At 40.4% G+C, this 24,941-nt stretch overlaps 1 protein-coding gene across 1 annotated transcript in view; it reads left to right on the forward strand.

Moving 5' to 3' along the window:
- igf2r (insulin-like growth factor 2 receptor) overlaps positions 1-24,941 on the forward strand; it is a 51,219-nt gene that overhangs the window by 9,263 nt on the left and 17,015 nt on the right. Inside the window, exons 4-34 of the mRNA XM_078275198.1 lie at positions 2,172-2,270; positions 3,514-3,646; positions 4,819-4,930; positions 5,212-5,311; positions 5,453-5,612; positions 7,640-7,829; positions 8,325-8,428; positions 8,659-8,823; positions 8,940-9,083; positions 9,269-9,424; positions 10,043-10,180; positions 11,157-11,307; positions 12,638-12,806; positions 12,928-13,043; positions 13,254-13,413; positions 14,223-14,399; positions 14,498-14,593; positions 14,759-14,866; positions 16,383-16,545; positions 16,681-16,857; positions 16,977-17,123; positions 17,935-18,113; positions 18,845-18,932; positions 19,183-19,392; positions 19,481-19,611; positions 20,571-20,674; positions 21,406-21,539; positions 21,707-21,903; positions 22,128-22,254; positions 22,500-22,631; positions 24,685-24,844. Of these exons, the coding sequence (XP_078131324.1) occupies positions 2,172-2,270; positions 3,514-3,646; positions 4,819-4,930; positions 5,212-5,311; positions 5,453-5,612; positions 7,640-7,829; positions 8,325-8,428; positions 8,659-8,823; positions 8,940-9,083; positions 9,269-9,424; positions 10,043-10,180; positions 11,157-11,307; positions 12,638-12,806; positions 12,928-13,043; positions 13,254-13,413; positions 14,223-14,399; positions 14,498-14,593; positions 14,759-14,866; positions 16,383-16,545; positions 16,681-16,857; positions 16,977-17,123; positions 17,935-18,113; positions 18,845-18,932; positions 19,183-19,392; positions 19,481-19,611; positions 20,571-20,674; positions 21,406-21,539; positions 21,707-21,903; positions 22,128-22,254; positions 22,500-22,631; positions 24,685-24,844 (4,427 nt within the window). The remainder of the gene's footprint in view (positions 1-2,171; positions 2,271-3,513; positions 3,647-4,818; positions 4,931-5,211; positions 5,312-5,452; positions 5,613-7,639; positions 7,830-8,324; positions 8,429-8,658; positions 8,824-8,939; positions 9,084-9,268; positions 9,425-10,042; positions 10,181-11,156; positions 11,308-12,637; positions 12,807-12,927; positions 13,044-13,253; positions 13,414-14,222; positions 14,400-14,497; positions 14,594-14,758; positions 14,867-16,382; positions 16,546-16,680; positions 16,858-16,976; positions 17,124-17,934; positions 18,114-18,844; positions 18,933-19,182; positions 19,393-19,480; positions 19,612-20,570; positions 20,675-21,405; positions 21,540-21,706; positions 21,904-22,127; positions 22,255-22,499; positions 22,632-24,684; positions 24,845-24,941) is intronic.

The following is a 24,941-nucleotide window of genomic DNA, read 5'->3' on the forward strand; positions in this document are numbered from 1 at the left end:
GTGGCAGTGGCACTGTGAGAGTACAGTCTCTGTAATAGGAGAAAACATTTTGTGCTGTGTGTTTCTCTGAATTTTAGCTGTGGATACCAAGTGAATTGATAAGTTAGCTTTTAAATTAGTCACAGGATGATCTGTGCAATCCCAAATGGACTCATCCTGGAGTCAGAAACCTGGTTAGTGATATAATGTGTCCAAGTAATCAGGTTTCATCTGCAAGAGTCAGTTGTTTTGAGTTGTACTGTAGATGCAGTTTATTGTCATCACTGATACTTTGAACATGCTGCAAAGGTGCAGAATAAAAACTTTGCTTGTGTGGAAAGTTACACGATGAACATGCACTTACACTGTTGTGCAATATTGAGGAAATGTTAATGTGCTTTTCTGTTTTTAGTCAGTTATTTGTATTCAGCACGTTATGACTTGCAAAAAAAATTGGATAGATGCCTAACTGACTGAAACGAACTTTAAACCCTTGCTGATGTTTTTGAGCTTACATTTGACTCATATTTCAAGGAGTTGAAATTCAAATTGGTGTTTTCTTTCTCTGAAACAAATCTAAAAAAGCTAAAATGACATTTGTTGGATACCAGAAGCTGCTCTCGGCTGCAATGAATGGAAGTGAATCTGTGAAGAGAAATAATGTAGGACAAAGATTGTCACCTGCTATGTATTTCTGCTCTTTTGAGTCAATAGTGTGTGTGTGTGTGTCTGCAGTTTCGGGGGTGGCTGAGCGGAGGGTTGACAATAATGTGTGTCATTTCCTGTCAAGTCACAAAGAGCAGATGATCGGTGCTCGATTTTCAGTTTACAAAGGGTGAAATGGAGAAATGAAAGTGACTTTTATGAAACTTATTACCAAGTCATCTAATGCTGAAAGGAAGAAGTGACGAGAGCCAAATGCAGATCATCTGCAATGATAATTAGCCTCAGCAGAACGAGAGTGGACAGTTAATGTTATTTTCAGCGGATTACAGATATAATTTATTTTTTTGCCTCTACCATTTAAAAAGCGTGTGTTTAGGTCCTCTGTGTAGAATATTTTCTAAAATATATCTTTCTCAAATTGACTTTGATAGTGTAGCACAGTGGCTGTGGTATATTCTTTGGCTCTTGCTCAGTGCAACTCTTTGTCTCCGGTAAGATTTGGTGGGCTAAATATGAATTCTTTTAACATTATGTATAACTTTGACTTTATTTTAGCAGTGACATTTTTTTTTTGACATCATAAAGTGTCTCATTGTGTGTATTATTGACATCTAACAAACATGTTGAATACATTTCCTTGCTTGTAAAACTTTTGCAAAGTAGATTTTTCAAGTTTGAAATCTGCATTGTTTACATCCATGTTTATGTGCTTGCAGTCTTCTTCACTGCCTTTGTTGCTGCATTTCCTGGAGCATTATGTAGAACCACCTGTAGATCAGAGGGATGGAGTGAAACCATTGGCAGAAATGTGTATCACATCACCCTTGTTTTGCATCTGCACAAACAAAATGGGGACATGTAAATCCATAGCGATACTAGCGTCAAAATATTTAATATGCAGTATTACCTTCCTTCTTTTTAGTTTTGACAGTGCTGAGTAAATAAACTGAATCAGGTAGCTCATCATTTTGTCATAAATAACACCTTTTGTGTCAGCAGAAAAGTTCTCATACAACAACCCAAATCCCTTAACTACTGTAAAGGGTTCGACTCCGACCTGCGGCCCTTTGCTGCATGTCATTCACCCTCTCTCTCCCCTTTCAAGTCTAAGTTGTCCTATCAAATAAAGGCCTAAAATGCCAAAAAAAATAAACTTTGAAAAAAAAAGTAAAAGAAGTTGACCTGTAACAGGCCAGGTTTTGTCTCTCTCTCTATCCAAGAGACATCTTCAGGATGAGAGACGAAACGTCTTCAAAGCACCTTAACCAAGTCCAGTTGCCCTTGATTTGAACCCTTTCTTAGGTAACTATGACCTGAATGACTGTTAAACTTTACAGACATCGAGCTGTAAAATTGTGGATGAAGAGTGGGAATGAAAACCTTCTCCTCTCTCAACAATTGTTCTTGAAGAAGCCCTTGAGCAAGCACTGAACCTTCAACCACGCCAGCAGCAGCATTAATCTGTACACTTCAGCATTTATAAAAACTATCTGTCTTACTCATGTTCCTGTGTTTGTGTGCCGCAGGGGACCCCGGAGTTTGTCGCCGTGTCTCAGTGTGTGCATTACTTTGAGTGGAGGACCTTCACTGCCTGCAAGAAAAATAAATTCAAACCACACAAAGAGGTATGTGGTCGAACATCTGACTCACTGACAGGAAGGTTTTCATGTGTAAGAAAGAAAGCCACTGCTGCCGTCTCTGTTAAGGTGTGATATGTGAGAAACAATGAGCCAGAGAGGGGTTTAAGATGACACGGAAAGTTGTCTTCCCACTCTTGTGAGGGCGTTTAATGCAGCATGTATTTATCAGTGCAGAGGGCATGTTGTCACCATGAAGCAGTTTATGTGAGTTCAACGTGGAATAATTCAAAGAATGTATGAAATAAATTAAACTTGCTTTTTAATGCCAGACACGGCAGGCAAAAACACTGTTTTGTCATGCACTGGTCAATTTAAAGATTTTTGGCTATTTTTTTGATTCCATAGCAAGTCTTCTTTTAGACCAGTGTGAAGAAAACCACCAAAATACACATCAGGTGCTTATTTGTAGCGGTTTCCAATGAAGAATTATGAAATGTTACAATTTATCTTCATTTATCAACATACAGTGGCACTCATAAGTTTATGAACCCATGCTAAAGTTGACTAAAAAGAGGAATAAAAAAAATCATCTTTTGGAAAGTGATCTTAATGCCTTAATTAAAAAAAAATGAGGAAAAATCCAACCTTTTAAGGACACCAATTTTCTTTGTGAATGAATAATGTATCGTAAATAAATAAATGTTCTTCCTTAAAATACAGGGGGCATAAGTAAGTACACCCCTATGTTAAATTCCCATAGAGGCAGGCAGATTTTTATTTTGAAAGGCCAGTTATTTCATGGATCCAGGATACTATGATCCTGATAAAGTTTCCTTGGCCTTTGGAATTAAAATAGCCCCCCCACATCATCACATACCCTTCACCACTTACTTTCCATAAAATCATCTCTCAATGCAAATCAAACCAGCTATCAGGCTAACTGAAATAAAACCATGCCAATCTCTAGGTATGGTGAAGGGTATGTGATGATGTGAGGCTATTTTAATTCCAAAGGCCAAGGGAACTTTATCAGGATGCATAGTATCCTGGATCCATGAAATAACTGGCCTTTTTAAAAAAAAAAAAAAAAAAAATCTGCCTGCCTATATGAACCATGATGTCATTTAAACAGCCGCACAAAGATCTGATTTATATCTATTTTACAAGTAGTATCTTTAATAGCCTTTTCTAAATGACTTCCACCATTTTTCTCTATGAATTGTTCTTCAAGTGATTATGGAAAGATGTGAGTACTGCAGAATAAAGTTACCTCTTCTTCTGTGTCCAGGTACCCTGCTATGTGTTTGACTCGGACGGTAAGAAGCACGACCTCAACCCTCTGATCAAAGTGAACGATGGCTATCTGGTGGACGACGGTGACGACACCATCGCTTTCTACATCAACATCTGCCGGAGTCTCAGTCAGTACCTGAGGGAGGGTGGAGAGACCAATGGATGAATAAAAGACTTAGGGTCCTATCTTGCACCCGGCGCAGCGTAAAGCCCGACGCAAGTGTCTTTTCTAGTTTAAGACCGACGCAGTTGTCAATTTCCCGTCCAGCGCCCACGTCGTTTAAATAGCAAATGCACTTGCGCCCATGGGTCTACAGGGAGGTGTGTTCAGGTGCATTATTGGCGTATTGCTATCTTGAGGCAGCGGAAAGTGATCGCGCCATTGACCAACAAAAACCTGGTCTAAAGTCAATAACGAACGCATTCACTTCACGCACGAGCAGATCGGTTTCTTCTCCTGAAAATCTCTCCTTCCTGCTTAGCAAATCCGCCATCATAATAGCAATTCGTCAAGGTACAAACGCGCCTGGCTTTTAAAGGGAATGGGAGATGACACTCTGGTTTATGGCATCTTACTCCCAAAACACACCTATGATTAATTAAGACACTAAGTATAACCCTTTTGAACCATGTGCCTGCCGCACAGACCCTTTTTTCCGCTGTTGAAATAGCAAAAGTGGATTTGGACACGCCCTAAACGCACCTGCGCCTGGATCTTCACGCCATGCGCTTAGATCGTTAAAATAGGGCCCTTAGTATTTAGTAATACTTAAGTAAATTGTGTCGTTTTTTTAGTTGTGAGTAGAAAAAGTCACCACAGAATAAGAGAAGAAAACTTTTACTATTGCCACGGTCACCTGCAATTGAAATATCTCTTTTTACACATCACTCTCTATTAAAATAGTCCTTTTATTCTTAATAATTGCTGCATTTATTCATGCATTTAAGAATGTCTTCATAAAAAAAGCCTCTCTGACGAAGAAGAGCTTGTTTTGTAGACAGGTGTTTTCCAGACAGTTCCTTTTTAAAAGAGCACTTTCTTTGATATTTTTTATAAATGTTTGCAGGAAAGATACCTGCTGCCATTCTTGATCTTTCATAATTTAAGCATCAAGCTCTTGAGCTCTGCTGTGATAAATGTAATGTAATGCCTATGCACCAATCACTGTAATCAGGGAGCTGCTGCAGTACTGTATCTTGAGCATTACTGATAGCAGCAGCTATATACAGTATTTTTCCTAATCTATACAAACTTAATTTGTTTTCCCATCATCTCATAGCCATCCTCTTTTTCTCTCAGACCAACCAAACACATCGTGTCCAGTGGACTCTGCAGCCTGCCTGGTCACCAGTCAGGGCTCCTACAACATGGGCTCTCCTACCAGACAGCTGGAGCTGCTGTCCAACGACAGGTATGTGCTTGATGAATGCCAGCCATCTGTCAACTGACTCTCCATCAGTTTGAGTTAGAGTAGGGAATGCTTTGCAGCGGTCTGTCAGGACAAATCTTCTATTCTGTCGCTTAGTTTATATGATTGGTGGTACGTCCAGAATTTGCTCTGGTATTAAAGACGGGTGTGTTTTTGTTTAGTCCGTGTTGAGCTTCTATATCACAGATGTCTGGAGAGTAACTTTTATTGGACAGTAAGATTAACTTTAAAATGTTTTCACTTGTGTCTTGTCTCCTTTCAAGACTGAGGTTACAGTACGAAGGTTCGTCTCCTCCAGGCATCTGTAATGGACACGATCCTGCCGTCACCATCACTTTCGTCTGTCCATCGAGCAGGCATTCTGTAGGTTACACGTACTTATTTCGACACACAGCAAACTTGTATCTTTTTGTTTTATTTTAATCTGGCTTCCATGCTGTTCTACTGTACTTGCAAAAATTGAACTAATTCCTGCTTTACTAAAAGTGTCCGTTGGTTTCACAGGGCAGCCCTCCTAAAATGACAGCAGAGTCGAACTGTCGTTACGAGGTGGAGTGGGTGACTGAATACGCATGTCACAGAGACTATCTGGAGAGCCATAACTGCAAGCTGACCAGCGAACAGCACGACATCGCCATCGACCTAACGCCTCTCACATTGAGCCGTGAGTAAACCCGGGATCTCAAACTACCCACACAGGGCCCTCAGACAATTTCACAGAACCCCCTACCTGTTTAAGAATTTTTTGTTACATCCAGCCCACAAATTTATTTATATATACTTTTTTTTAGGTTTTCCTTTTTTCTTTTCTTTTAAAGTCTTAAATGGAGAATAAAAATGACTTAATTTTATATTTTACAAAGCAAGCTGTACTGTACAGCTCAACTTGTCAACATAAACACTTTTGGCCAACAGCATGCTGATTTACTGTGGTGGACATCAACATTTTATTTTTTTTCATGTCACTGCTTACTGTCTCAGCGAAGGGAGAAAGCTGCTGTTCAGGAATACAATCTCAAGCGGCGTTACTGTGCTAAACTTGGGGAGTAGTATGGAGGGAGAGGAGGGGGAAAGATGAGTTGTTTAGAGTGAACATAGTTAAAATGTATTGTTTTCAATTAAATGATGTTGAATGTGAGACCTATGCTCTAACCTAACATTGTTATACCATAATTAAACCCGTGAAAGGGATAGTTTTGATCTTTTGAAGTATGGTTAGATGAGCTACTGTACTTCTCCATAGTCAGTGTGTTTGCTACAGTAGATGGCGGTCGGCACACCCCCAGTTTGGAGAAGCAGACCGGAGTGCCGACACCAAAGCTAAGCAATGTACTGCAGCTAAATTTATTTTAGCCACCAATATAGGTAATACACCGACTATGGAGAAGTAAGTCATGCAACCCCACTTTAAAAGATCCAAACTATCCCTTCAAGAAAGTGACAAGCAGCCAAAATGCATGCCTTTTAATTGTAATCATGTCCTTATTCCTTAATCTGGTTCTTACAACCTACAAGAGTGAACACACACAAGCACAGGCATGATATTAACAAACTGGAAACCCCAACAGCTAGTGATTTTTGAATGAATGAATGAATGAATAAATAAATAAATAAATAAATAAAGCTCAAACATGATTACACATTTAACCTGCAAGAATTATTGGCTCATAGTGCTGTTTTTTTTTATTCCAGTTCAAGGAAGTAGCTTTATGAGTAAACTAGACTGACCTTCCCGTTTTTTGTCAGCTCATTGTTGTCACAGTTAATGCACAACCTGTGTGTGCCATGATGTATGCCACAGTTTACTATATAACTAGAATCACTATCTTTTGGAGGTAATACAAGTAGTTGTACACATTATTGTTTAAAGTTGGATACTGAAGCTGATTGCTGTCAGTGACTTTGCCCATATTCATTTTTTTTAAGAATAGTTCCATATTTTGAGAAATACTCTTTTTAGCCTTTTTGCCAAGATGAAGCAGCCTGACGTCGTCATACTCAGATTCTAGTCAGAATATGAGTCTGATACTGCTCCACTGGGCTGTGATTATGGGACGTGTTTCAACCGAACCAGGAAGGAAAATGCCTCTGCACTCAATTGGATAGACCTCCAACCAATCAGAGCAACGGAGACAGACTTCACAGAAGTCAAAAGCAGGCTTCGACAGAGCAAAGGCAGAGGTGGCCGTTTCCGTGTCGTGCGGACGAGTGTGGCAATGTGTATACATACGTGATCGCAATTCTCTGTTCCTCTTTTAAAATCAATGCGCTGTCGATATCTTCTATAACGGACACAATGGACAATCGGACACATCTCACTTCTCCAGCAGCAGCCATCTTTGTTGTAAACCCAAGCGCTCTTTGGTGACGTGGTTGATTACGTTACTGTTGATCATCTGTCCATCGTCATATAAACCCCGCCCTGACAATTTGATTGGTCCGAACAGCTCCGGTTCGAGCATAGTTGCTCCACAACGGATCATGTCCAGACCGAACTTCCTGACCTCAAACATTGTGGGTGGGGCTAGAAATGTTGAATCTGTAAAAGTTTTTTTTACAATATTCTGAAAGCTGTCCTTAGTAGTAGTGATTATATTTACAGTAAACAGTCATAGTTCATCTAACGTCCATTTAGACAATGAGATGATGATGATGAGATAAATATGTCCATTTCTTTGTTTGTGTGTGTAGCTACAGACCAGCCGTACTATGCACACTCTGGGCCCAGTGATGGGGATGACAGCTACACCTACTACCTGAACGTGTGTGGAAAGATCACTACGGATGAATGTCGCGGTGAAGAGTTTATATCGTCCTGCCAGGTGAAGAAGACTGGAGACGTGAAGAAGGTGGCTGGACAATTTAAGAACCAGACACTACGGTAATGTTTGATTGTGTTTATGTGTCAGTCAGCTGGTCGGTGCTTCAAATCAGTTTGCCCATGTTTTAGGCTCATCAGCCAGGAAGTCAGTCAGTATCAATGCTCCCTTTTGATTGTGGTGATCCAATCACTGTGAGTAGAAAAAGTTACAGTTTAACAAATACTATGTAAAAAGAGAAGCGAGTCTTGCTTTAATGCAAGGAAACCTTGGAGAGCTTTGTTTTCGTGTTAGTTGTTAAGACTAGATTTTAATAATGCAATTTAATTGGTGTATGCTGTAAGTAAAGTAAAATTGATTTATATAGAAATATCTCCACACAGCCGACTCTTTGGCTCGCTCCATGTAGCTCCAGAAAAGTAGAGACATACGACAGATATAGCATGTCAGTCCCAGAAATGATCCATGAACACTTCATGTAGAACTTCTTAAACATTGCCAGTAAATCAACATGTTCATAATTCTTACACCTTCCAACCCCTTTTTTTCATCTTTAGTTATTCAGACGGGGATCTGACTCTAATCTACCCAGATGGCACCAGATGCTCTACCGGCTTCCAGAGAATGACCATCATCAACTTTGAATGCAACAAGAATGCATGTAAGACAGAGAAGTTTCAAAAGAAGATGATTCATTTAATCTCTTTGTTCTTGAGCATAAAGAATGCTTCATTTAACAAGTTAAATTGACTAAATGATTTGTGCATTTAAACTGTTACCTTATTTAGGTGCCAGATTGTCCCATTTATTTATTCAAAATCTGACAGGTGGACTAATTTTTGCTTCATCTTAATTCATTCTTAATTCACAGTTTGCCTTATTTTTCTGCAGCTATCAGTGGGCGTGGGACTCCAGTTTTTGCGGGGGAGACAGACTGCACTTACTACTTTGACTGGGAGACGGCATTCGCCTGCGTCAAGGAGAAGGAGGATCTACTGTGTCGAGTCAGAGATAACCACAAACATTACGACCTTTCACCCCTCACAAGATACCCCGGTGAGTTTAAATGTCAACATTTGTCTCTGAAAAAGCAATTTTCCATTCTGTCTGTTGTGACTAAACATTTGTTGCTGAAACATGACCTTCCTCTGTGCCTCTGTATGTTGCTCCAGGGTCAGATGTCGGTGGGAACTGGGAGGTGGTGGATGCTAAATCTCCAAAGCCGGACTCCCGTTTTTACCTAAATGTCTGTCACAAAGTCCTCCAGACAGGAGCTGCTGCCGGCTGCCCACTTAATGCCTCCATCTGTGCCGTGGGTGAGTCTCAACGAGGACGGGGGGGTGGGGGGGGTTCTAAAGACTAATGAAATATGAGACTATTTCAGAAGATAGTGGTAGAAGGGTGTAGGGAAATTAAGGAGTTGTAAAAACTTTGCCAAATTCATGAGATTGTCAGGGATAGTTGTAGTCTTTAGTTTATTGATTGTGTCTCTCTGCTACAGACAAGGATCATGGGCCTATCAGTCTGGGCAGCTTCCTGTCATCTCCCCACATGACTAAAATAGGAAATGACATCAGACTGATGTATACTGATGGAAGTTTTTGCATCAATAAAAAGACAAGGATCCAAACTATCCTGACCCTCAAGTGCAAACCAGGTAGGTTAAACAGAGATATGAGTTGTCATTAAAGGTCCAGTGTGTAACGTGTTTAGTTCATTATCAAAATCTGTGTTGCCCGTTCACAAACTTTATTTATTTTCCACCACCATCAATTCAAAGTATTCCTTTTGGCTTGAAATTTTACATTTGCGTTTGCATGAACTGGGCTAGACGCTCCATATTAATGCTCCATCCTGAAATACGTTAGCCGGTAAGGGACATACAGGACATGCTGCTCCGCCTTTCACGTTTTCGCTGTCACATGATAAACTCGAGGTGCTGCTAATGGATAATGTCGCTTCCCGGCCCCGGCAAATTTGAAGAAGGAAACATGGAGGACCACACGTATTCAAAATCCAAATTTCTTCTTCATCCAGAAAAAGGAAAAGGATATTGAAAAGAGCAAGAGAACGGCGTCATCAGAAAAAAGCGTGAAGGCTACCGTAGCTGTAATACGTACTTTGAACTGCGCGAGAGAGTTGATTGCGATATATGATCTCAACGCTAGATGGGAGAAATTCCCACACATTGGACCTTCATAAATATATATTTTTTTCTCTAGTTTCTGTTTGGTTTTGATGTTGTTCACTTTTCTTCTTCTTGCCTTCTTTGAAGGAGATCTGGAGAGCCCTCCTGTCCTTCGTAGCGTTTCGTCTGACGGGTGTGTTTACGAGATGGAGTGGTACACGGCTGCCGCCTGCGTCCTCTCGAAGATTCAGGGAGACGACTGCAAGGTGGAGGATCCTCAGGCTGGTACGACGCGCATAAACACAAGTTTGATCAACGTGGTTTAAGACTGGTCAATATTTTACTTTAAGATGAGAAAGAAGCAACGGGATTAATGGGGAATATGTTTCAGCACAAAATAAATCTCTACTCTCTGCCAGTTCAGTCTTAAGAGCACACAGGGAGAGGTTCCTTTTATTTAAGGCTACAGCTAACGATTATTATAATTTAGATAATAGATTTTTTTTTTCCCCCCTAAAGCTGAAGGTGACATCAACTGTCTGGTGTAATCCGACCAGCAGTCCAAAACCCAAATGTATTGAATTTACTATCATATAAAACAGAGAAAATCAGAAAACCTTGAGCTGAGTAGCCAGTTAATTTTCTGTTGATGGATTAATGAAGTTATTGTTTCAGCTTTACTTCTATTAACACTTTTTGGTAACCAAACGTCAACAGGACACACTCACGTCTGGCTAATTACCTCATATCATTTTGACAGTTGAAAAGCTCATAGACCACAGTGGGAGTAGCCTGGTGTTACTTTGCCTCTGACTCTGACAGGTCAAATTCAACCTGAATGTGCTCTACTCTCTAACAGAGTTTACCTTTGGGGGATACAAAGTGCCAAAACATGTGCCCCTTTGTTTGCTCAAATCTATAATTCCTATTGTGGTTTTAAAAACTTGCATTATAGTCTATGAAATGGCTACTGTAAGTCAACTGAACTTGCTATGAGGATGTTTCACCACTCAACTCCACCACCTGGTGGTGAGTTCCAGGCATTTTAATCTCTCTAGGTCACACCTTTATGTCACATGAGAGTTGTTGCACGTGAATCATTAAAGAGGCTACTTGTGCTGCCATCTAGCAGTTGTTGCATGATCTGTCCCATTTTGTTTCCAGTTCTGTACTGTTTGACAGAGCCATCGTCCCACCAGACCAAACACTGATCAGAGTTTCCTTCTTTGACCGTCTCTTACTGGCCTCTGTTGCTCAACAGGGTTCTCTTTCGACTTGTCGCCTCTCTCCAAAGCCGAAGGTGGCTTCTACAATCTGACCAGCGACCACTATAACTACTACATCAACGTCTGTGGTGCCGTCAAAACTGCCAGCTGTCCTGAAAAGTCCGGAGCATGCCAGGTGGAAAAGAGGTAAGAAGGAAGGCATGAAGCAAGCAGGGCTGCACAGTCACAACAACCATATTATTAAAAGTGTCATCACAGAATATCACCAGTCAGTAGATTCTCTCCAGAAGTATTCATAATGTACATGGAAAAAAAAACCCGGTTGTAATTGCCACGGGTAGCCATTTTGGTTTGTTTCTATGTTTTTCTAGGATTTAAAAAGCATTAAGTGCATCAGTGAACCTTTTTATGTGTTCTTAGTTATGGAAAAGCCAACTTTGTCTAAATCCCATTGTAGTGAATCTGTTGTTAATTTTTCATTGGAAATATGAAAAGATGTACCACGTTTTGTGTGAATCATCGTTTCTATATATGACTTTTTGATGGCTTAAAATTTGTACTTAGGCTATGTTTAAACGGAAACGATCTGAAGAGAAAAGGCAGGCGTTGCGTTCTCACTTTTTATTCCGCATTTAGACGAGCATTTTGGGGGTGAAATCTGCGTGCATATTATAATAATAATAATAATAAATTGAATTTATATAGCGCTTTTCACGAACACAAAGTCGCTTAATATGGTAACGCAAAAGTGTGTGAAATTCGATGTAGTATGCACACCAGGTGGCTAGGTGGTAGTGTGAAGCACTGCCACACAACACCACCTTCCTTCTACTCCTCTCCCTAGTAGCGCGAAGCCAACAAACAACAAAAGCTGACAAGTTTGTCTGGACAGACGAGGAGGTGGAGTTATTGCTCCAAACAATGCGCACACACACACACACACACACACACACACACACACACACACACACACTCACAGTGTGTTTTTACCCTTTAGATGGGGTTTATGATTTCCACTCTGGAGGGTGGTTTCACTTTTTTGCGTTTTTCAGCCCCTAAAACGCAGTCGGCGTCTAAACGAAAGGCACATCTGATAAAATATTTTTAGGTTTTCACCCGCGAGCGTATTTGTGTAAACAGGGCCTTCATTTCTTACCCCCACAATCAGGTTTACCGTGGTTGGGTTTATTGAAGAGCACTTGCGGAGGAATATTCACTTTTATGCCAAATGTATCTGTAATCTGTATTAGGCTTTGTCTCATTGAAATTGGAGACATTGAGCGGATGAGAGAAAGGAAGGATTAAATAACCCAAAACCCAAGGATTTCAGGCCTGAGATCTTTGAACCAGGAGGTCTAAAAGTTGGAACCTTATGAGCACCATGTCAAATGAATGAAATATACTGTATGAATATGAACATAAATATATACTGTAAAATGAGTAAAGGTAAATGTGAAGTTAATTGACCCCATAACTGCATTCATGATATGATGACTTCGCCCGTCTGTGACTTCAGTTCGTGGAGTCTTGGGAAAGCAAACTCCCGTCTGTCGTACTACGACGGCCTGATCCAGCTGACCTACAGTAACGGCTCCCAGTACAACAACAAAGAACACACTCTCAGATCCACACTCATCTCCTTCCTGTGTGACCCAGAAGCCGGAGCCGGAAAACCTGAATTCCAGGTACGGTATTTGTTTTTATTTTGTACAAAATATGTCTGACATTTTCTTTATGGTCTTCTGTTGGCTTTTTTTGTCACCAGTTTGACCTGTAATTTTAATCTTGTCTTAATTTTGAATCCAGGTCGAGGACAATTACACTTACAACTTCCGCTGGTATACATCCTACGCATGTCCCGAACGGCCTCATGAGTGTTTGGTGACAGATCCCGACACACTTGAGCAGTACGACTTATCCAGGTAATGCATGGATGCATATTGTGTTCATTCGCCAAGCAACCACAATGGGGTTTTTTCATTAAACAACATAACACAAAATCACAATTGAAAAAAATAGATTCACAAATTCAGGAGAAAAAGAAACAAACAAGAAGGCACAGATTCCTTCCAGCATGTCACATTACTGTTACCAACCTCCTCACCTTCTTATTGACCTTCTTTTGCCTTCAGCTTGTCACGCTCCACCTCCGGTAGCAACTGGCAGGCCATGGATTTGTCTGACACCTTGAACCTGAAGAAGTACTACATCAACATATGTAGGCCTGTCAACGCTGTACCAGGCTGCGACCGCCATGCGTCCATCTGCCAGATGAAGTACATATCTGAGCAGGTCTGTAACGGATAGAAGCACAACGTGAAAACAGAATTGTAACTGAAAACCTCATAAAACTTTATTTTTTGCTGTTAGTGCACTTTTCAAAATGGCAAAGTTACAGGAGCCCTGAGAGGCAAATGAGAAGAAAATAAATCTGGTGGTCCTTTGTCTATTCCTTAAAAACAGTTGATAAAAAAAAAAAAAAAAAAATGGTTTGCCAGGATGATCTTTCTTCTTACAGAATCGTTTTCTTTTTCTGTGGAAAAATGTTTTTGTCAGAATTTTTCTTTTTGTTGTTGTAATACTCATTTTGGCCACAAGAGGCTAAAGTGCACCACAAATCCATCCATCCATCCATCTAAATAGGGCTACAATCATTCATGTTTTCTTCTAAAACACAATGTACATATATTGTGTGTTAGGAAGTTATATAACATTATTGTCATGTCTTTCTTTTGGTTGAAAGAAAGAGAGTAGTGGTGCACAAATGATTGTTACAGCAACAAACGCACCAGAAGAATTATCCTGACAAACCAACAAAAATTTCACTTGCCCGAACTTTTTTTGATGAAAAATAGAAAGTATAAATGAATTGTAAAAATATTCCTGCCATTTCAACCCTTGTCACCTGCTCTTAAGTCTTAAACACAGGAGAGAAAACTATAGATCGATCCGACTTTTCTCACTTGCCTCTCAGGGCTTCTGTACAAAGTTTCATGCGTCCGCCAAACTCATTATTGACGGGCAACAAATGTAATAGCCGGTCAATGATACATAACACTTGAGATGAGTTTTAGAAGCCCTTTCCTCGCCTCTGTCCTCAGGGCTCTCCGAAGGAGGTTGTATCAGTCAGCAACATGGGTATTTCCAAGCGAGGGCCGATCATTGAGGAGCGAGGCCGTCTGCTGCTGGAGTTCACAGACGGCTCTGTCTGCATGTCAGACGGCCAGAAGCTCACATACACAACACGCATCCACCTGGTCTGCTCCAAAGGAACTTTGGTGAGTCGGTGCAGTTCATATAGTAAATTGGAGCGTGGCTTGTTAACGCTTTGCGTGTGTCCGACATGTGACTCTGTTTTGTGTTCCACACTGTGCAGTCAATGGGGCCGCGGTTCCTGATATACCAGAACTGTACTGCCAACTTCATGTGGGAGACCAGGGCAGCCTGTGCCATCAAAACCACAGAGAACAATGTGAGTTCAGCTATATTACAACATATTCATATCCTGTGTTTAATGTATGTATTCACACTGATAAGACAACAATTAGAAAAGATGTTACGCGGAAAGATGTATATGATTATGATAATACAAAATGAGTTTGTAAAGATAATAAACATGTTGAAAATTTCTTTTTAGTCTCAGAGCTGTTCTGTGGTGGACCCCAACACTGGCTTTGAGTTCAACCTTCAGCTTTTGGCTTCTAAGACTGGGTACAAGACAAATGCGAACGGCAAGGACTTCCTGGTAAGACGGACACAGTGACAGCACTGCCACCGCAAGGCCAACCATTAATAATGTCCATCAAATGTAGCTCTCATGCGTTGTTTGAATGTACCTAAAGGATTATTAGGAACACCTGTTAGATTTCTCGTTCTCTAATCAACCAATCACATGGCAGCTGCTTCAATGCATTCAGGGGTGTGGTCCTGGTCAAGACAATCTCCTGAACTCCAAACTGAATGTCAGAATGGGAAAGAAAGGTGATCTAAGCAACTTTGAGCGTGGCATGGTTGTTGGTGCCAGACGGGCTGGTCTGAGTATTTCACAATCTGCTCAGTTACTGGGATTTTCACGCACAACCATTTCTAGGGTTTACAAAGAATGATCTGAAAAAGGAAAAAACATCCAGTATGCAGCAGTCCTGGGGGGAGAAAATGCCTTGTTGATGCCAGAGGTCAGAGGAGAATGGGCCGAGTGATTCAAGCTGATAGAAGATCAACTTTGACTCAAATAACCACTCGTTACAAACCGAGGTATGCAGCAAAGCATTTGTGAAGCTACAACACGTACAACCTTGAGGCGGATGGGCTACACCAGCAGAAGACCCCACCGGGTACCACTCATCTCCACTAAAAATAGGAAAATTAGGCTACAATTTGCACAAGCTCACCAAAATTGGACAGTTGAAGACTGGAAAAATGTTGCCTGGTCTGATGAGTCCCGATTTCTGTTGAGACATTCAGATGGTAGAGTCAGTATTTGGCGTAAACAGAATGAGAACATGGATTGTCACCACTGGGCAGGCTGGTGGTGTAATGGTGTGAGGGATGCTATCCTATCAATAAGGGCCAACATTTCTAAAGAATGCTTCCAGCACCTTGTTGAATCAATGACACAAAGAATTAAGGCAGTTCTGAAGGCAAAAGGGGGTCAAACACAGTATTAGTATGGTGTTCCTAATAATCCTTTAGGTGAGTGTATTTGTATTTGTGTGGTGTAGCCAACGATGCGTTCATGTTCACGCGTGCAGCTTTTTATACAGCTCTGATATAGTCTGTGTTGCAGCCAAATGTACTCGCACCAGTGTGGGATTTAATTTAGACTTTTTAATATTTTATAAATACAAATTGTGTGTATAATAATGATATGTAAAAACCAACCAACAATTATTAGAATTATACATTCATCTTTCGATTATTTGTTTCATCTATAAAATGTTTTAGAATAGTCAAACATTCTCATCACAGTTTGCCGCTGCGTCGTGAAATTGGTCGCTTTAAGTAATGTTTACTATAATGTAAGACGAGGCATAGATATTTACATTTCAGGAAATGTTTTCCGTTTGACTTGAAAAATGACTTTTACAATTAATCAATTATCAACATAGTTGCTGATGAATATACTTTAGATCAACAAATAGTTTATTTGACTCATGATCTAATCCTTCCTCCTATGATTTAAGCAAGGATTATGTCTTTTTCAAATCATGATATTTCAGAATTTAAGAAAATCATAATCTCTTCAATTCACCACCCTGTAGGTGAACATCTGCTCAGATGTGGCGGAATGCGGTCAGGGCATGGCTGGCTGTGAGCTGGAAGAAGGGCATCCCTCCAGCCCAGTGGGGGTGGAGAAGACCCTCCAGTACTCCACCGATGGACTTCTCACACTAACGTATAAGGGAACCCTGGACGAGCCCACAGGTACTTCTTTACAGTAACTGAGAATGTCATGATTTTATGTTCACTTAACTCTGATCAGCTGTACCGTATTCACAGTAAATTTACAGTTTAAATTTTCTTGACACTGCACTTTATATCCTTTTCCCTCTGTATCAGCAACTCGGGACACCTTCACCATTAATTTTGTGTGTGATCCAAACTCTCACCCTGGCTCATTAAAACTGCTTCGTGAGGACTTGAGTTCTTTACCTCACCACGTGGTCCACAACGTCTTCTTTGAGTTCTCCACTGCTCTGGCCTGCATGCCTGCTCCAGTTGACTGCCAGATCATTGGTATGGACACACACAAACAGAATTAAACCTACAGTAAATATCAATGTACTGGCTTAACTCAAGAACGTTATACACTTCTCCTCCTTGTTCGTCTAAATATACTTTTCTGTTACCTCTAGATTCCCATGGTAATGAGTACGACCTGAGTCACCTGATCCGGGATGGAGAGGACAGCCCCTGGATCGCCATAGATACAGATGCTGTCAAATCACGCAGCTTTTACATCAATGTCTGCAAACCTCTTCCTCCTCTGAACAACTGTCCAGGTCAGTATGCTCGTCCATATTGACCACCCAATCCACCTACACATACAGTAAATAAGAGGTTTAGACTGATGTGGGTGTTTTGATAAAATAAATATGATAAAATATTAAACCGAGAGGGAGTAAGAGTTTTGGGCCGTAAATCCTCGCACAACAAAAACAGAACTCCGAAATCTGTTTTGACTCAAATTGAATAAACTTCACTTTACAAAATATTGTTGTTAAGGTTATTGATTCCAAGCATTTTATTTAGTTTTACGCATGTAGAGCTGTAATGGTCAGTCAAATTGAAATAAAATAAATCAACAGATATTTTGGGAATGAATTCGTCTTTTTTTCAAGCAACAATGCCAAACATTTGTTTCTCAAATATGAGGTATTTCTGCTTGATTTTATCATATGAGATAAAACTAGGAATTTTATCACTTTGGGCCACGGGAAGTCATAATGGCCAATTGAACACTTAATCAAGACAACAATTGGAAGATGAATCAAAAGATGCAGCTCTATACACATTTGTAGAGCTTTGGCTTATGTAAAGGATACCAATGGAACCATTTACTGCTGCACTAAGCATCAGTTTTATCATTTTATTGGTGATTTTGCATACTCTTTCCATATTCTGAAATGTCAGCCCTAACCTTTACTATTGCAATCCAATATAATGTTTCAAGGCTCCTAAGATTAGGACTCCTAGTAGGTTTTAACGATTTTAACACTTTGCAATAAAAAAATTACAAAGTCAGATGGCAATTAAAAATCGAAGGGAATTCCTCCTGTCAGACTGTAGTTAAATATTGTTTCTTCTCTCCAGTGGGTCCTTTGGGTGCTTGTGGCGTGATTGATGGGAAGAGTTACAACCTGGGTTACGTCCAGTCCAGACCGCAGGTGGCGGAGGATGGCTCCATCAGCATCGTGTACCAGAACGGAGACCAGTGTGGTTCCGAATCACACTACTCAACGCGCATCATCTTGCAGTGTGATGACAACCCAGTGAGTATTAAGGCCACTTTATGCTTTTGCATTAAATCAACGCCATGGGTGCGTACGTAGGTACATGTAGGTACAGACCCTACACCGTAGCCTGACGTGCGCCTCTCAAAAAATGTAACTACACATCGCGCCGACGCAGACCGCAACAACTGTGGCTGGTCCGCTTGGCCGGGGATAGGTTGCGTTGCATTTCCCCCGACTCATTTCCTGGGTCTCCTTCTCCATAAACAACATGAAATCAAGGAGAGGGTTAGTTTTTCCTGCTACAGCTTTCTGACTGTGGTCAGAAACCACAACATGTTTTCTCTCACTACCACACACTCCCCACGCGCACACACACATGCCGGCCCTGCTATTCTGTTAAAGAGATTGACGCACACACACCAATGTTCAAGTATAAACTTCAGGCCACTTACATAGGCTACTGTGTAAGCTCTGCTTGGACCCTCTGCAGAAGCATACATCACGCTTTTGAGCTCCCACTGTGACCACCCACTTCTAATGTTTGTACTGTGACTGCTGCACAACAATTTTCATGCGGCTGAATACATTTCTATCTTGTCTTATGTTATTACCTTAATTTTCAAATTCAACTCTAATTTTACCCACATTTAGTTACATTTTCTCTTAAATGTACTATTTGCATGAAGAACAAGACATGCAACTAACCTGTGTAATCATTGATTATCTGTCGCTTTAATTTGTTTGTATGTGTGTCTGTCTATATCTAGGGCTCCCCCATGTTTGACCGTAGAGATGGTTGTGAATATGTCTTTATCTGGAGGACATCTGAGGCCTGCCCCATCAGCAAGTCCCAAGGTAAAAAAAAAAACGCACAAAAAACGCAGTGATGAGAATTGTGAATTCCAATATTTTAAGATTGAAACTGCTGCTTTTGGATCATTTGTGCTGACAACAAACACTGATATTTGAATTTGAAATGTGACAAGTTTGTAATCTCCTCAAACAGCAGTGGTCATATCACATCATCCATCATATCAGAGGCCATAATAAAGTTTTAATAGGAGGACAGTGTTATTATGCCATGCCTCTTTGCTCCTCCTCCCAGGTGATAACTGCCGTGTTCGTGACCCCAAGAGTGGCTTTGAGTTTAACCTGAGCTCTCTGAAGGGTCAAGATTACCCCGTCCACAGTGATGCCTATATCTACCACTTGTCGGTGTGCGGGGGGCTCAAGAGAGGCATCTGCACCCACAAAGAAACAGGCAATGAATCTGTCTCCTCCTGCCAGGTGAAGGGAGAAACCCACAAGATTGCAGGTAAGGAAGACCAACCAAAACCAGCTTGAATATTCTGATATTTGTATTGTCTGTATTAATTTGTGTCATTATTCTTGTGAGCGTGCAGGAATGGCAAGCCAGGTTCTGAGTTACGTGGGAGACCAGCTCATCCTGAACTACACTAACGGAGAGGTCTGTCACAAGATATACCAAAGATCCACCGAGATCTACTTCTCCTGCCACCCTGACAGGGATCCTGTGAGTTTCACACAATCACACAAATACAGAAAACCAGCTGATCCCACAGCTCTTATCGGGTTTTAATGAGTTGTACTTACTAAAAAAATGAAACATGACAATGCAATAAATTCTGCCAATGTCGATTGGTGACTTAGACTTCTAGAGAAATTTGCTCATAGGGCTATATACTGAAACGTTTTTGATTGACAAACATGAGTGTTTGCTTTGAAATTGTAAAAATTATTTTAAAATAAAATACACATTCCAGCAGATCCATGTAGCTTTCTGAGCATTTATGCCCTGGAGATGTTGGATGTGTTTATTGGTGATAACTAACCAGACAAAACAATAATAATAATAATACATTTTATTTATGGGCACCTTTCATAGCACTCAAGGACACCTTACAGTTAAAACAAGCAAAAATACAGTTCAAAAGGCAAATATAATTAAATTAAAACAAACACATATAAAAGATTGAGCTAGAAAATTAAAAGAAAGCAATCTATCCATGATTTTGATGGCGAGTGGAGTCACGTGGGGTAGGCCTTTCAGAATAGGTGGGTTTTGAGGAGGTTTTAAAGGTGGGTAGAGACTCTATGGTACGGATGGATAGTGGGAGGGAGTTCCATAGGCGAGGGGCAGAATGGGTGAAGGCTGTAAACCACATTGTGGACAGGCGGGCAGAAGGAGTGGAAAGCAGTGAGGAAGAGGAGGATCTGAGAGTTCGGGGTGGAGCGTAGGGCTGAAGGAGTTCAGAGAGGTATGGAGGAGCGAGATTATGGAGGGCTTTGAAGGTGAGAAGAAGAATCTTAAAGTCAATACGGTATTGGACAGGGAGCCAATGCAGTTGTTTGAGGAGTGGAGTAATGTGTTCAGTGGCTGGGGGTTCTGGACATGTAAACAAGACAGCTTCAGGGAAATGGGGAGTCTGCTATGGTGACTAATTGTGTGTGTTGGTTGACTCACTTGTTAAGGGAACGCCAGAGTTCATCAAGGAGACTCCAGACTGTACCTACCTGTTCAGATGGCCCACTGCTCTGGCCTGCATCCCAGTCAAAACCAGCAGCTGCTCCTACAAGTAACAACCCACTACTACCCCCACATGTCACCTTCCTTTTTTTCCTTTTTCCTTCCTCTCTTTTTTTATGCTCACCTCTCATCCAGGTGTTTCTTATTTCCTTGAACTCTTTTCCTTTTAAGTGTACTTCAGATTTTTACTTAGAGCTATATACTAGGTAATTGGTCTGAACTAGTAAGCTAGCATTACGCAGAATAGCTCAATTGTATTACCTAAATCAATCAGGTAATTTTTAAACCACTGGGTTGAAGACAGGTTGCCAGCAGCAACAATTGATTTGTTATTATTAATATGTCTTTGGTATCGGGGCTGACATCATAATTAAATCTAATTTGCTATGTGGGCAATTCATTGGTTAATTAAATTGTTTTGTTTTTATATTTTAGTCACAGATACGCTGTTTCTTTTTAAATGTGGAAATAACTACAGCATACAAAATCAATTAATAGGTTTTAATCAGAGGCCACAGATCTCCCCATCTTTTTACATGCATGTGTAAAGGGAAGTTTTTAATCTTTTCCATCCACTAAAGAAAGAAATCCTGGAGCAAAGATGTTTGACAGTGTTCATGTTAAAATAAACGATTCCTAGAGTTAATTCTGCTCATCTCCTCAAGTGAGAAAGAGAAAGTGTTTTGTTACACATTAACAGAAACAGTTCAGGTATAACTATAGCACAGATTTTGAACAGATATGACACGGTATGTTCACCCTCTGTATGTCTGTCCTCAGTGATGATCAGGGCCACTCGTACGACCTCTCCCCTCTGGCTATGAACTCTCGAAACTGGGAAGTGGAGCACTCTACGGGGGACACGAAGACACGTTTTTACATCAACGTCTGCAGGTCACTGGTGCAGCAGGGAGGTCAGTGTGCATGCTCGTGCACTTGTGTTCTTCATTCAGTAATACTGTAGCGTCCAACTCTGGTTTGTTATCAGAATTCAAGTTGCAAGAGAGCGTTTTGAAACTTGGAAAATCTAAAACTGTCCTTTACATACTTGACAACAAATCCTCTGCTCACCTTGTGACAGGTTCATGGAAGTGTCCCTCCAGTGCGGCGTCCTGTGTGAAGGTTGGAGATGACTATGTGAGTCTGGGGCAGGTGGAGTCTGGTCCTACATGGGACAGACATGTTCTGAAGCTTCAGTACACCAGCGGCCAGGCGTGTCCCGATGGAAGACGCAACAGGAGCAGCATCATCCGCTTCAAGTGTGACAAAGACAAAGTGGTGAGGGATGCACTCTACAAATGATCCAGTATATATGTTCGTGTTGGACTGATACACATATCATACAGTCTGAACAGTTGTATGTCAACATCTTGCCAGTACAGGACTCAGTTGTAAATGAACCTATAAGTGAGCATATGCACTGTTTTTGAGGTTTTCTTGTGTTAAGAACACCAGGGCGATATTAGACAAATGATAAACGTGTGTTTCTATCTCCCATCCAGGACTCCCGGCCTACTCTGATCTCAGCCATTGAGGACTGTGTGTACACCTTCCTCTGGTTAACAGCTGCGGCCTGCCCTCTAAACAGCACCCAACACAACAACTGCAGGGTCACCAACCCTGCTACAGGTCAGGCATTCAAAATAAATCAGCAGTTCTGTACACATTGTACATGTAAATATGTACTTACATGTTAATAGTATGTTCTTATCACGTTACTGTCTGGTGACAATAGAAACTGGATCAAAAAATGTAGAGTAGTGTAAAATGGCATGACAGACTTTTCTGGCAAACTTCTCATGCAATGTACAAAAAAAAAAAAATAGAGCGATACATTTGTATTTTTTTATAAACTGCGACCCTCTCCTCCCCAGGTCATTTGTTTGATCTCAACACCCTGACAAAGGAAGGAGGTTACACTGTGTACAATCATGAGGAACACAGGAAGATGTTCCGAATGAACATCTGTGGAAGCGTTCCCAATGCTGGATGCAGCCCTGAAACCGGTACGTATTTCCAGTGACTTATAATTTATCATGTTTCAATTAACTGAAACGGAAAATGTGCATGACTCTGTTGTGTGTACTTTTATATCCTCCTCGATAAAATGTGAGAAATATCTTGACAAAGGCATCGTTGCCGGGACAGGATAGACTTGCAAAGTCAGCAGCCAAATTTCTCTTCAGTCACTCAGAGGCCCAAAGGTCATTTGCTTACATTTAAGCATTTTCAGTGTGCACACACACAAACCAGTCAGAGCTGATGTGACATTACTATCTTAACCCCCTGTTCACTGGTTGGTGCAGCTTCCAGCTCAATTCTTTTTCAGAGTCACTTTAGGTTATTTGATCTGAATACAGAGGTTAAAAAATATGTACATTTATATAGATAGATATAAATAATCCAACGGACATTTTCTTTGAACATGAAGAGGATATTTACATTGGGACATTTTTAATGTAAAATGTGTAATCCTTACAATCAACAAAGTTATGATGCCAAACAAAATAACATTCTAACCGGAGAAAAAACTGCCTGAAAGAACGTGGAGCCTCAGAAGACTTCAGCTTTTGTATCTCCTACAGACGCCAATTCTTTGTGAAAAAGACACTTTATGCTGTATTTCCTCATAAAAATAAGCTTTGCGGATTCCAATAAGTGGAGATTTACAGCAAAAGAGGAGAGGGATCCATTAAAAATTCATTTATTTCTCTCCTGGTTGCTGTTTGTTCTAGCTTACATATTTGTGTGGTTTATGTAACACTGAGGACATGCGTCACCACTGTTAACCGTTAAATGTTATGTAGGAGGCCGACTGTTGACTGCTCTTTACCCGGACTGTAGTAGGTATTGCACAGGAAACTGGAAGGCACTAAGGAGCACCACAGCTTCCAAGGTTATTCAGCTTTTGGGGTCCCTTTCTTCAGCTGTACAGTCCAAACTGAGAAATCTTAGTGTTATATTTGATCATAACATGTATTTTGATCAACATATCAAATCACTGACCTGCACGACCAGGTCCAGCCGGATGTTGCACATCACTCCTATTTTATATTCATTACATTGGCCTCCGATCAAGTTCAGGATCCAATTTAAAGTTCTTGTTCTGACTTATAAAGCTTTGCATGGTCAGGCACCTGTTTATATCTCTGACCTGCTCCATCCGTACACTACTAACAGGTCCCTCTGGTCTTCTAACCAGGGATTACTGGTGGTCCCACGCACTCGCTTAAAAACTCTCCAAACCTGTGGAACGCCCTTCCTATTGTCTTACGTTCTGCAGTCTCTGTTGTGGCTTTTAAAAAGCAGCTGAAGACGCACTTGTTTAAATTTGCTTTTGACTCATGTTTGTAACTTTGGGTTTTAGGTTTTAATCTTTTAAATGATTTTCATTGGTCTTTCAATTATTTTCTCCTTGCTTTTTTTTCTTTTGGATCTTACTGTATTTTTACAAATTTATCATGTGAAACACTTTGTGACTTCTGTGGCTGTAAAAGGTGCTATATCAAACATAATTTTTTTTATTACAGTACTTATTATTATTATTATATATATATATATATATATATGGGGAAAACATAACGCGGCCAAGGCTGCAAAATATGTCTGAATTTGTAAATTATAAGAATGTTTAACCTTCATCAAAATTTTAGTTGATAGACAAATATGGGATGCTTGTGCCAGATTTCTTTTTTATTAAAGTGATTGCAGCAGATGAAGAGAAAATGGAAAAAATGTATAACATTTGGATTTTCTTTTTTTTTTTGCAGTTGAAAAATTATATATATATATATTAAAAAAAAATCCAGTATTCTCAGTTGAATGTGAATCTAATCACTTGCTCATTGCCGAACCTATTGCAGAATTCTGTGAGACATAATAACTAACAAACGGACAAAGAAAAAGGGCCAAAAATACAACCTTATTTGTATTTAAATGTCTAGAAAGGCATCTTAAAATACTGTGATCTATCTAAAAGAACATAATTAATGTATATTTTTAAATACAACTATATTTGTGCAGTTAAGAATTCTAAAATATATGCATATTGTGTTGTAGCTGTGTGTATTAAGGATGCCACGACTGCGGTGAGCGGCGGGCAGGTGAGCAGCAAACTCTCATACAAGGATCATGTTCTGGAGCTGACATATGAAGGAGGAAGTTCCTGCCCAGCAAACCCCAACCTTAAACACAACACCATCATCAACTTCATCTGCAGGTACTGCCAACTTCTGCTGTGCCCTTTTCTTTGTATAACCGTTTTCCTTTTTGGCCTCTGGCAGTAAGAGTAATCACACAAACACTATCCATGTGCT

This window comes from Sander vitreus, chromosome 18, assembly GCF_031162955.1.
Source record: "Sander vitreus isolate 19-12246 chromosome 18, sanVit1, whole genome shotgun sequence".
Lineage (NCBI taxonomy): Eukaryota > Metazoa > Chordata > Actinopteri > Perciformes > Percidae > Sander > Sander vitreus.